The sequence below is a fragment of the Pteronotus mesoamericanus genome, unplaced genomic scaffold (assembly GCF_021234165.1).
Source record: "Pteronotus mesoamericanus isolate MK-2021 breed Mesoamerican mustached bat unplaced genomic scaffold, CSHL_Meso_final scaffold_31, whole genome shotgun sequence".
Taxonomy (NCBI): Eukaryota; Metazoa; Chordata; class Mammalia; order Chiroptera; family Mormoopidae; genus Pteronotus; species Pteronotus mesoamericanus.
The window spans coordinates 20,280,346-20,293,415 of NW_026555312.1; the positions used below are offsets into that span (position 1 = coordinate 20,280,346).

General features: G+C 38.5%; 1 protein-coding gene across 2 annotated transcripts in view; it reads left to right on the forward strand.

Moving 5' to 3' along the window:
- CDYL (chromodomain Y like) overlaps nt 1-13,070 on the forward strand; it is a 206,989-nt gene that overhangs the window by 95,311 nt on the left and 98,608 nt on the right. For both annotated transcript variants that reach the window (XM_054591907.1, XM_054591908.1), the window contains exon 2: nt 6,241-6,907. In XM_054591907.1, coding sequence (XP_054447882.1) covers nt 6,241-6,907 — 667 coding nt within the window. The remainder of the gene's footprint in view (nt 1-6,240; nt 6,908-13,070) is intronic.

Below are 13,070 nucleotides of genomic sequence, written 5' to 3' on the forward strand. Positions count from 1 at the left end.
TGATGCTACTGCACTTGTTTGTTAGTTTGAATAGTTTTTATTGGACCCCTTAACCTACTGATAATGACATCTGCAATTAGAGATAATTTTACTTTTTTTTTTTTTTTAATCTAGATGCCTTTTTATTTCTTGTCTAATTACCCAGATAAAACTCTAATGCAATGTTGTATAGAAGTAGAGTCTTATTTCTGATTTGGGGGTGGGGGGAGGATACAGTCTTTCACCATTGAGTGTGATGTTAGCTGTGTGTTTTTTCTAGAAGTCCTTTATCAGGCTAAGGAAGTGTCCTCTGTTCCTGATTTGTTGAGTGTTTAATTGTTCTTCCTGCCTCTATTGAGATGATGTGTGATTTCCCCCCTCATTCTTTTTGATGTAGTATATTACATAAATTGATTTTCACAGGTTAAACCAGTCTTGCATTTCTGGGATAAATTTTTCTTGGTCAGGATTGTTTTTATATTTTGCTAGATTTAATTTGCTAGTATTTTGTTGAGGGTTTTTTTTGTGTACATAATTCATAAAAGATGCTGATCTCACCTTTCTTACGTTTTAGTTTTTGTATCATGGTACTACTGGCCACATAGAATGAGTTGTGAAGTGGTCTCTCATCTAATCACTGGAGGAATTTATAAATAATTGGTGTTAATTTTTCTTTATAAATTTGGTATAATTCTCCAGTGAAGCAAGCCATTGGCTTTTCTTTGTGGAACGCTTTTAATTACAAATTTAGTCTTCAAATTTTGTACAGAGCTATTCAGGTTTTCTTGAATGAGTTTTACTAGTTTGTGTCTTTTGGAATTTCTTCCTCTAAGTTACATAGATCATTCACATATAATCAGGGTATTTTAATGCTTTTATTCTTCTTTTAGTTAAAAAAAAAACTTGTCTATACCTGGTAGCTCTCCCTCTCACAAGCAGTTTCTCTTGCCTGTTTTGTATGGGTCACTTGTTCCTCAGGTATTTTTTTATCCTCATCTTGTAATTTTTTTTAAAAACTAGACATTTTAGGTCGTATGTCTTACAGTTCTGGATACTGGATTTATTTTTGTTACTTGCTTGGTTTTTTGTTTTGTGTCTTGGCTAGACCACTTTAGTGGTCTATTTTCCCTACTTGGTAAGGCTGTGATGTGATTCCTAGAGATCCCAGCTTTGGGTGAGCACACAGTTGCACTGGGATGACAATAGTGGTTTAAGTAGGGCCCTTTTTGACTTTTTTACTCTTAAGCTGTTCACTTTACTTGGTGTTATAGCTAAGGTGGTTGATTAATTACTTTATTGTTTTTCACAATATCTGGTGCATAAATTCCTCTGAGGTCTGATTCAATTAAATTTTGGTAAGGGTAGTTTTTGAGATCAGTCTTTGAAATTTGTTCTTTCTCCAGGAGGGTTGTTCTTTGCTATCTCTCTTCCTGGTTCTCCCTGGTAAATTTAAGTGAGCTATGGTTTAACTCTAGTTCTTAATTATCTTTTTCAAGAGCATCCATGGTTTTAAACTTCCCCATACTCTGTATCAAAGAACATCACATCTCTTTTCTTATGGATAACCTCTCCCCTAGGCAAAATCACTGAACTACCGGTCTGGGTGCCAGGTAAAAGGGGAGCATTCAGTTTTCTCAGCTTGCCTCTCAGAGCATTGGATCTCTCCCCAGTGAGTTAACTGGGGTAAGAACAGTCAAAGCCCTGGAGTTTTTGCCCTGTCACCCCTGGAGTAGATCCTTCTTATGAGTAGGGGCTGCTGGCTTGAGGAAAGGAGCTCTTGACCTCTCTGTCATACTCATCAGGAATTTTGCCTTTTCTCCTTTGAGTGGGAGAGAGGGAATGCTAGTGGCCTCACTCTGCTAATGATGTATAATAAACCTTCACTGGGAGCTGAGGGGGAAGAGTCCATATTCTTCGCTACACCCATCCTGAGTGAGGTGCTGTCATTCTGAACTGGAGGGTAAGGAATGAATAAAGTTGGTCATGGTTCATAAGTCGCAAACTTTCTTGGTTCTTAATGAGTATTAGTAGAGTTTCTTGAATAAAAGTTTCCTCAGTTGCTCTATTGCCTTAGGACAATTTTCAAAGACTTTAGTTTTAGTTTTTTTAAAAACACGTTCACCAGTTTTGCTTATTTGTTTGGGAAGTGTGTCTACAGAGCTCTTCATACTGTCATCTCAGAAATGGAATTCTGAGTTGACAGTTTTTCATTCAGCGACTTTCCCTTGGCTTTTATCATTGTGGCCCTGTATGTAATATGTTTTGCTTCCATCCTCTACTCACTGGCTAGTGTGTGTTTTCTTTATCGCCTGTGTGTGTGTGTTAAGTTTGACTACAATGATCACTGGTATTGTTTGTGCTAAACACCTGCTTTCCTTTCAAGAATCTGAAATTTTGATATACATTTTAGTCAGAGGGTGCCTATGTGACCAGCCCCCAGTAAAAACCCTGGATACCAAACAGCTAATGAACTTCTCTGGTAGACATCACTTTGCATGTGTTGTGATTACTCTTGCCAGAGGAATGAAACATTCTGTGTGTCTCCACTAGGAGAGAGCCCATGTAAGCTTGCAACTGATTTCCTCCTTACTTGATCCCATGTAAGTTATCACTTTGCTTATTTTGCTTCATATCTACTGTAGTAAATCGTAGCTGTAAGTTTGACTGTATACTGAGTCCTTTTGAATCTTCCTAGTGAATCATCGAACTTGGGGATGCTCCCAACATAATCAACTGTTGCTTTCCTCTAGACTGATGTAGTTCATGAGTCTTACAAGGACTTAAAAAGAGTTGATAACTTAAAAAGAGTTGGTTTGGGGCCTGCCCTGTCCATGGGACCCTTTTGTCTGTAATCTCCTCAGATTTCTAGCCACTCTGTCAATTCCTGACTCTGCCCTGTGACATTAAAGCTGATAAGACACCTCTTTCTGCCTGAATTCTACGAGCAGCAGATTAGGAAATGCAGCAGTCATTGAATTCCCTTGTATGAAAGGTCCAGTCTCCTTGATTTCAGGCTTTTGATTTCTTTCTAGTGCTGTCAAATAGTTATGTTATATGATTCCTCTATTTTTTGCAGTAGAACTAGCTGCCTGCTTTTTGTTGTTGGTGGTGGTGTTGTTAACCAGTTTACAAACTGTTCTTAGTGGTTAAGGCAACTTCCTGTACTTGATAGGTAACACAGCTATCAAATGGCTAGTGAAAAACGAATTTTCCTCATCTAGAGAGCTGTTGCTTTTCCAAGGTCCCCCAGAATTCTTTGATATAAGCAGGGTTTTTATTTATTTTTCATAGTGATGCTCTGTTGTTCCAAATTATCCAGCATTTGGTGGAAGACCCACACCTGAGAAAAGCTTTCATTGTTGCTTGTGGTTTCAAAGTTATCCTCGCAACCTACTTCCACTGTTCTGGAAAGAATCTGAGCAGGTATTAGCAATCATTATAGCTGCTGACAATTATTGGTGATGATATATAATGTGACAAACTTCCTGCTCTGATTATTTTGCAACTTTGGTCTTTTTCTTGTAAGCCAGTATATTTACATGCCTTACCCTGATATTATTTCTCAGGCTATTTGGTATTTTAACTGCAACAATTACAGAGGTAACCTTTCTTCCTTCTCTTACTAAGCTAATTTACTAAGCCACGTTGGATTTCTCCATGGATTTTCATTCATGGGTTAGCAAACCTTTTGTCCGTGCTTTCCTTTCTGTCTTGTGCAACCTTCCTTGTTAGTACATTCCAGCACATTTCTAGGCCAAGAGAGATACTGGGTTGTGCTCTGAGGTAGGTAAAATGGATTTGGTTATTTGGAATGATCCTTTTTTGGTTAATTCTCTGCTCTGCAATCAATCTGAGGACTTTGTGAAGTTAAGGAAAGCCTGGTTTCACTTGTTTCTCATTTCATTTCTTTTAGATTGAGTTTTAGAAGGTAATTGAAACAAAAATAACTTTGGTCAGTTTTACTGTCACTGGGAGTCAAAGAAGGCTGTTAGGATTTGGATTTGCCTGAATTATACTCTACAGTTATACAGTTACACAGTTATAACTGTATACAGTTATTTGCGAGTCACATTGTAAAATAGTACCTAAGTAATGTGGGTGAAATTTTTCATGCCTTTCTTCATTTTACCTTCATTTTTTTAAATCTTAGTAGAAACTATCTATGGTTGTATATTTCTGTAAAGAGGTTTCGTTTTTTGTATAAAATTCTTAGCACTGCAATTCTGTAAGTAGAAATGGATACCTGCATGTGTACTTTTTAGAGAGACTGTTGATACTATTTTTCAGAAAGTTATAGTGGCAGGAAGAAGGAAAACTTAAGAGGAAGGGACAAAAGACCTGAAGATTTATTTGTCTGTCTTTCTTGCGGTTTTCTTCCCTCACCACAATTTCAGGAAATACTTTTAGTCTTAATATGCCAGTAAAATATTTTGTTGAATTTAGGTGATACCTTTCTGCGGGAGATTAATTTACTTTAACTACTCAGACTACGAATCAGCAGGACTTTATGACTAAGCTTTCAGAGGAGGAGATTTGTCCTTGATATGAGGGTTAGAGAGTCCATGTTTCCGGTTTAGTCTGAACTTGATGTTAGAGGCCTGCGGTGGTTGTTAAGTTTTTTTTTATAAATCAAAAGTATAATGTTTTATGGCACATGAAAATTACAAAATCCTAATTTTAGTGCCCATAGTTTGTTTTCTTTTAATGCCACCTCCTTTATATGTTGTCTATACTGGCTGCTTTCATGCCACAGTGGCAGAGTTGAGTGGCTGGCAGACCATATGGCCTATGTGGCCTTTCACATAATGTTTGCCAGCCTCAGATCTAATATTTCCCGTTACTGCCTTCTTTCAGTTTCTAAACAGAAGTCTGGTCTCTGAGCATACATGAACCATCATGAAAGCTCTCCGCTATCTTATGGCCTACTTGGACTTGAATATACAGATCTGACATTACTTATAGAATTTTGGAGATCTGTTAGCCATGAAATGTGCTGTCTGCTGAAAAAAGCCTTTTATTTACCCTTAATCCTGTTTGAACGGGAGCAATAATGTGATTTAACTTTAGGATTTTCTGTGGTTGCGGGCTCTAATTGTCTATATCCCGGGAAGATATATTGGAGAGTTTGGGGGGAGGGGGGAGTTTGCAAGTAGGGGAAACGATGGGATGAGGTATTCTCCTATTTTCCAAGTGTCTATAGTTGTACTCAATTAGCCTCTGTTGTTTCGGAACTAAGTACACCATTATGTCATCTGACCTAATGTATAACTTTGCCAGAGATTTATTGATGTTCATAACTGATGGGTTTAGATCTTTGTGTCCTTAATTAAAGAGCTATGACTATAGTCCTCTACTTAAATGGTATTGGGGGGTGGAGGGGAGAGATACATGCTAATATTGGGGAAGAAGGCCAGTGGTTTTCATGTTAACTGGAGATGTAACAAGATTCTAGATATTCACTAACATGGGAGACATTATGTCAAATATATTTTGTTCATGTGAGTCATAGAGGATCTCCCATTTACACTTAGGATAGCAAAGTAGTAGAATTTGTCATTTTATAGAAAACTGTGGATTTATAAATTTGGTACAGGATGTATTGAACATCAAATTCAAAGATAACAGAGTCTTCCTCTAAAGATGTTAGTGTACAATTAGTTAAAACCAAGATTTGAAGGTAAATAACCTAACCATTCTAGACTATTTTATTACCAATAAAGCCTTATGTTTTCTTGTTGACCTTTTTAAATTTTAATGGGTACTCCTAAAGGCTACTGGGGATACCAACCATGTTTCTTCAGTGAGTCAGTTAAACATGTCAGAAGGCTTTTTTGCATTCATACATTGGTGCATTTACCACAACCAATTTATTGCTTGAGTGCCTGCTGTTGGTAACCTAAGGATGACCATGTAAAAGGCAATGGGTGACCAGTATTATTCCAATTGTGACTATAAATCAACTCAGGTGGTCAGGGTTTGATGTAAAAATTTAAAAAGAGCCCCCTTTGAATCACAAAAAAAAATACTACCTAATGCACATGTATATACTCTGAGCTTAAAATTTTAGCATTTTGTTTGACTTAATTTCAGGGAGATTGCAAAAATAACAAATGTTCTGTTACTTTCCTATTTTCAGATGATTTGGCTCAAGGAAGAGAAGATATTTTCATTATTGTGGTTTTTATTGCTTTTATGTTTTGTTATTTAGCTTGTATTTTTTAGATATTATGTTTATACTATTTTCTTTTCTTTTATAAACAGGTTGAAAGGATCGTTGACAAAAGGAAAAACAAAAAAGGGAAGACAGAATATTTGGTTCGGTGGAAAGGCTATGACAGTGAGGATGATACTTGGGAACCAGAACAGCATCTTGTGAACTGTGAGGAATATATTCATGATTTTAACAGACGCCACACTGAAAAGCAGAAAGAAAGCACATTAACCAGAACAAATAGGACCTCTCCAAATAATGCTAGGAAACAGATTTCCAGATCTACCAACAGCAACTTTTCTAAGACCACTCCCAAATCACTAGTGATTGGCAAAGACCACGAGTCCAAAAACAGTCAGTTATTTGCTGCCAGCCAGAAGTTCAGGAAAAACACAGCTCCGTCTCTCTCGAACCGGAAGAATATGGACCTAGCAAAATCAGGTATAAAGATACTTGTGCCTAAGAGTCCCATTAAGAGCAGGACCACAGTGGACGGCTTTCAGAGTGAGAGCCCTGAGAAACTGGACCCCGTTGAACAGGGTCAGGAGGACACAGTGGCGCCAGAAGTGGCAGCCGAAAAGCCAGTTGGAGCTTTACTGAGCCCTGGTGCAGAGCGAGCTAGAATGGGGAGCAGGCCCCGAATACACCCTCTAGTGCCTCAGGTGTCTGGCCCCGTGACTGCAGCCATGGCCACGGGATTAGCCGTTAATGGAAAAGGTGAGTGTCCAGGTGAGCAGCTCAGTGGGCATCATCTGTGTCAACAGCCACGGACTATTAACTCAGCATGGCTGGTGATTTTTCAAAAGGGTGTAGATGCTCTTTTCTTGTGTCTTTCCTATTCTAGACAGCAGGGAGTCTGCAGAATCTGTTTGTAACAGATGTCTACTGTAACCTTTGAGAAATGTTGCCAACTTCTTTCTAGAAGCCTTTGGGAATTCTCTAATAATCAGCACTGGTGAGCTCTATTTAATTTGCCATCCGCAAGCTATCACCATGTTGACCTGCTTTAAACAGCGTCTCACCTTAAATAGTTTGTGGTTCGTATTTTTTAAAGGAAGTTTCATTCTGAAACCACCTACCATTTTACATCTTAGACACCGAATCTCATGTTGAGAATCTAAATGTAATCAGTATTGATTAGAAGTCATGAAATTTTGCTAACCCATTTAAATAATCATAAATGCCTTTCAATGAGGGTTTGCCTAGTAGAGACTTTGGGACTTGGATTTGTTTCTTTCTAAATAGTTAACTGTTTAGGTCCCATTGTCCCTTTTTCAGAGTCAGAAGTTCATTCAATATGGGTGGTGTTTTCTACTTTATTTTTACTCCTGCTCCTGGGTTCTGCAGCCTAGCTGGTTGTACTGTCGCCTACTCATCTCTTAAGACAACATACTTGGGAACTGCATACACAGCTTACTTCCCTCCACTTTCCCATGTGTAGGTAGCTACCAGTTTATATACATTCTATTAAGTGTTTCTCTCATAGTAAGGCCCACTTGTCCTCCTTCACTTTAGGACCTGATGATTTCTTACCTATCATAGCTTCCTAAATGCTCTCCCTGCATCCTGCCTTTTGAGAGCTCCTGTCCATTCTTGAATAAGAGGGAGGACACCATTTGCCAGTCTTGGTGGTACCACTGTTGCCTTAGTTAACAGATGTACTCCTAGATGCCTTTGCTCGGCCCTCACCCTACCTTTCTTACTCTATCTTTTCAAGGCAGTACTCTTCTCGCCCTTTTTGTCAAGAGCTTCACAGCTTCTCTGCTCCTTGTTCACCTCATCAACTCTAAATCTTCCTTCCACGTAAAGGGCCACTGGTTCCTGTGTCCTTTTATCTCTTATAGTCTTCTTGCCTTCCATGTTGCAGATTATTTTCTTCTTAACCTGTGTGCGTCTCCCTCAATTAACACTTAGTAGATAATGTAAAACAAAACGAAATGATCCTGATTTGTTTGAGGGAACTGTTTTCCTCTAAAGAGAAATACTCATCTAAGACACTACTCTAACCTCTAACCACCTTGGTATTGTGCATCCAACAAGTTTTGGCTTAGGCCCTTAAGTAACAGTGAAGAAGGAAGCTAAAATACGGAGTTTCCCTTTGGACATTAAATTGCTATCTTGCCTAGTGATTTTCAGATACACACTTTACTCAAATGCTGCTCCTCTTTCCTCCAAAAGTTTCACCTTCACCTGTATAAAGGAACTTGCATGGAGCTGATTTACAGAGTTGACTTTCTATATTGTTGACCTGCTCATGTATATAGTTCTTCCTTGTTGTGAATAAAGAACCATAGAGGTTCAGAGGTAGAAGGGACTTTATAAGTCATTTAATAGCATGCAGAAAGGGAAGTTGAGTTCAGAAAGAGTGTGATATTCAGGGAGAACTGAAGGCAGAGAGATGTAATCAGAACATTTATCAATTTCTCCTCCTCTGTTTTTTTCCAACAGTGGTTGCTGCCTCTGCCAAACAAAGAAACATCTGTTTCATTGGTTATTTAGGGCCAGGCCTTGTGCTGGGCTCTGGGAAACACTGGCTCTCCAGGGCAGGGATTGGCAAACTTCAGCCTGTGGGCCAAACCCAGTGCCTCAGTTATTTTTTTTATGGCCTACAAGCTAAGAATGGTTATTACATTTTATAGTATTTGAAAAAAAGTTAGAAGAATTATATTTCATGTGAAAATAAAAGAAATTCAAATTTGTGTTTATAGATAAAGTTTTATTGAAACACGGTCATGATCATTTGTGAACTTACGGTGTATGGCTGCTCTTCTGACACAGGTATAGAGTTCAATCATTGTGACAGACACCTTATAGCCTGCCTAGCTGAAAATTTGAAAATCTGACTCTTTACGGAAAAAGTTTGCTAACCTCTGCTCTAGGAAGTCACAGTCCTGGGGCAGTATTTTGTGTGGGTGGAGGACAAGGGGACCAAAAAGCCTTTAGAAGATACATAATTCCCCTTTGGTTATCAATAAAAATTCATATGTATGTGTGTTTTGGAGGAAGGCTATTCGCCCAGCTTTTTTGACCCTTAATTTTTCCACATTCTTTTATCACACTTATGCTAGGCTGGCTGCCCTCAGCAAAAGCCTTCAGTTTTGTATATAAGAGTACTAGTTTCTATTTCAGTAAGGAGCTGGTGGCTTCCTTGTTTTATTTATCTCCCCATTTCAAAAAATTAAATGTCCTTAAGCATAAAATCTTATTTTATCTTGTTCTATGGAGTTAGGTATTTGGGAATGTAGCAACACTTTCCAAGGTCCTCAATAACTGCTTTTCGATCCTGGCCCTGAGACCTATAGACTCTCCACTTACAGGAGAGGAAGCATAGTAGCTATTTAATGTTTTTAGGACAGTGGTGAATGACATCCCCTATGTCCATGATCTGAATCAGGTTTACAGATTAAGAAAGAAGCAGTACCCCCACCCCCAGGAGGAGCCTGCAGTGGTGTGTTCCTTTATGACAGGAACGAGATGGCAGAAACAAGTAGTATCTTCGACAACTTAGCCACCTACCGAAGGCCTTTGCTTCCATTCACTCTTTCCCTTTGTAGGAAGTTCCTTTTGTTGGCTCAATTGGAGTGTAAGCTCCAAGAAGGGAGTTATGTTTTGCCAGGCCTAAATCTCACTTTGTCCACTGTGGTGCATGGGCATAGCAAGTGCTCTGCAAATGTTTATAGAGAGAATGAGTCTAGTGCTCACTAAAGACAAGGTGCTCTCTTAAAACAAGGATGGTAATAAGTCTTCATAGCCCTATCACTGGGTCACGCTAAATAGGATGGGGAAACTATTGAAATGACAGGTTATGTGGGCCAGAAGCACAGAAACATTCCAAAAAACCTCTGACTCTCAGCATATATCTTTCCTAATGAAGACATGCAGTACTAAAGTAGTGTTAGGTTGTTGGTCCACATTCAGACATTTTTAAATCAGTTGTTTGGTTTTACTTTCCATATTTTACAGCTGCATAAGAAAACTAATTAGTTTATCAAAAATTAGTTGAAGCACATACGACATCATTGGGAAATGAACCATCTATTTAAAATATTAATTGTGTGTATGAGGGATATTTTTGCAACCAAACGTGACATATTTATTATCTGTTAACCAGAAGAGTAAATGTTTCTGGAGAATTTTAACACACGATTGCTTTTACAGAATAACCATATGTGCATTTATTTTCTAACTTTTAAATATTAAAGATTTAAAAGATGAATATATTGCTTCACTTAGAAATATGAAAAATTAAAAAACTTAGACGATACAGCCATCTTCTATGTTCTTTGACTTGCTTAACAGAGTTAATCCTACCAAACAGTTGCTTTTATACTTTTACTTTTTACTTTAAACCTTAAAACTAACCCAGTTTAATATATATGAGATAGATCGAGATTAACAACTAAGGTACTTTATTAATGACAACTATATTATTGTAGTCCCTTAGGTTCTCTTGTTCTTAATAGGGGTAAGAGCTCTCTCCAAGAGAGGGCACAAGGATATAAACAACTTTGTTTTCACAAAAGTGTGACTCGAATGTCCTACATAATGGGGAGATTTTTGAATTGGGAAAGCCAAGTTTGATATAAAGTTGCTTTTATTTTTCCTTTCATAAAGACCCTTAGAACTAAGGATTTTAAAATTCAAACATCAAATAGGTACCCAGTGAGAACATGCAACCAGGGCTCTGAAACCATGCCTTGTGCTGCAGCATCAGGGTGGTGGTGGTCGGGCTCTGCTTCCAGAGGGCTCTGCAGGAAGTAAAACTGCTCGGGCTACATGCTATCAGTCTCATTCCCTAGGACACAGGTACTCAGAAGTGACTGCCACTCCATTTCACTTCCTCCTTTCATGGGCCATAATTTTTTTTGGTCTGAGGCTCGATGGTCCAAAGCTCTTCTTCAGCTGTTTAAAATCCCTGCAGCACACTTGGCTGTGTTGTGTTTGTGGACAAGTGCCTGCCAGGTATGTTGTTTAAGGGCAGTAGTTTGTGCATCACTTTCCTTACATTCAACACATACTTGTATTTTTGTACTAAAGCGAGCAGGATTCCCTTTTCCAATCCTGAGAAGTGCTTAGCAGGTTTTATAATTTGTTTTGCATTTTCAACTCTATTTCTTCTGGCCGGTAGCTCTCCTGCAGCGTACAGCTGAAGCAGTGTGTCCACAATGCTTAGGAGCTGCCCTACTGAAGCAGTTGCTTTTAAAAACTAGATTATCTTACTTTGTTCCTTTGTGAACTCATCTGTGCAACTGATCACCATTCAAGTATAACATTTAAAAAAAATGCCATTTGCAATCCTTTTTTAAAGAAAAGGTTTAAACCTTACCAGTGTTACCCAATAGGGTTGGCTGCTGGACATTAAGTCAAAGCCAGTGGATTTAGGAGGAAAGTGACTGGAGAAATACCTTAAACACAATACACCTGACCAGCTACTTTCCATGCCATGAGCTTTTCAATTGAATGAAGCTCCAAGAGAAATTGTTCAAAAAAATCTTCTTCTAAGGAGCTGGAGTGTAAATTTCTCTGAATAAGAATATAAAACATGATCTCTCTCCCTTCTCTGTAATTATCAGGGGAACTGAAGCAGGCTCCCTCTAGGAATAGGCCTGTGACCCCCTTGGCCCAATTATTATTTAGGTGTTGAAATTAGAAGTTCATACCAGGAAATGTTAAAAAGTCAGGAGACTAGTGCCCAGAGGCAGTAGCTGTTCAGTAGGGCCACAACAGTAAACAGCCACTTGAAAAGAGGGGACATTTGGAGCCATGCTATAAAATGGTGTTTTGTATGAGGGCTTGATTCACAAATTTAAATTTGAAACCAACAAATATTTGTTGGCACAGGTCCAGTGCTGGAGATCTCCACATGTATTATCTTACAAGGAATAAATCTACTTACACATAGAAAGATTACAGAAGCTAAAGTTGAACCAAAGCAGAGTAAAAACTTTGGGCAACCTGACTACATGTTCTTCCTAAGCATTTGAAAGGTAGCCTCAGGCTGAATGATATGCTTGCCCAGACAAAATTGTTCTTCATTTTCTCATGAGGCAAGCAATGGTCCTCAGAACTAAGAGTGCTCTAGATTCTAGTATAGTTGTAGGCACAAAGCCTCGTAGAAAATATATTCTTGTCCAGCAGCAGCCTGTTAAAAAGTTGATCACCCTGGGAGTGTTTATTTTAAAACTTAAACATATGCAGTTATTCACCAATCACTGATGTAGACAAGGCCTTTAAAAAGGGATACTTTCATTTGGCACGTGTTTGAAGAGCCTAGCTCTTTTCTTAGAATATGGATCATTGATTGGATTTAGGTTTTGTGTGAAGCACACCTATAATGCATAATACTAATTCTGGTCTGGATTTCTTTAAAGTAATATTTATACATATGAATGCATAGTTCTAGAATTTTTAATTCTCATTTCTTCACTTCCATCTGATTTAACGACTTCTAGAGCTTTTCCGAAGTGTTAGACATCGTTTTTATTGAAGCATTAGCTTGCCTTTTGTAATTACATTTTTATGTAAAAACAAATTAAATATGATAACATGTTCAACTGGCCTGAGAAGCTTAGGGAGTAAAACCAGCCAGCTCTTGAAGAAGCCCATGCCTGACTGCCAAGCTCTGTACGGTGCTGCTTCTGGGAGACTTCCCCCTCCACTTGCTCCACATTTTATGGTTTGTTCAAGGATGGTTAAAACTGGGAGCAGTGTGGACCCATTGAGCCCACTTCAGAGCCCTTTTGATTATTTAGTTTTTACTTTAATTTTCCACTTTTTCCCCTATACGTATGGTGCCCAAGCCAGTGCAGCTTCTGGGACCTGTTAGAAACTCACATTTCCAGGCACCACTCACACCTCCTGAACTGGGATCTCAGGTGAA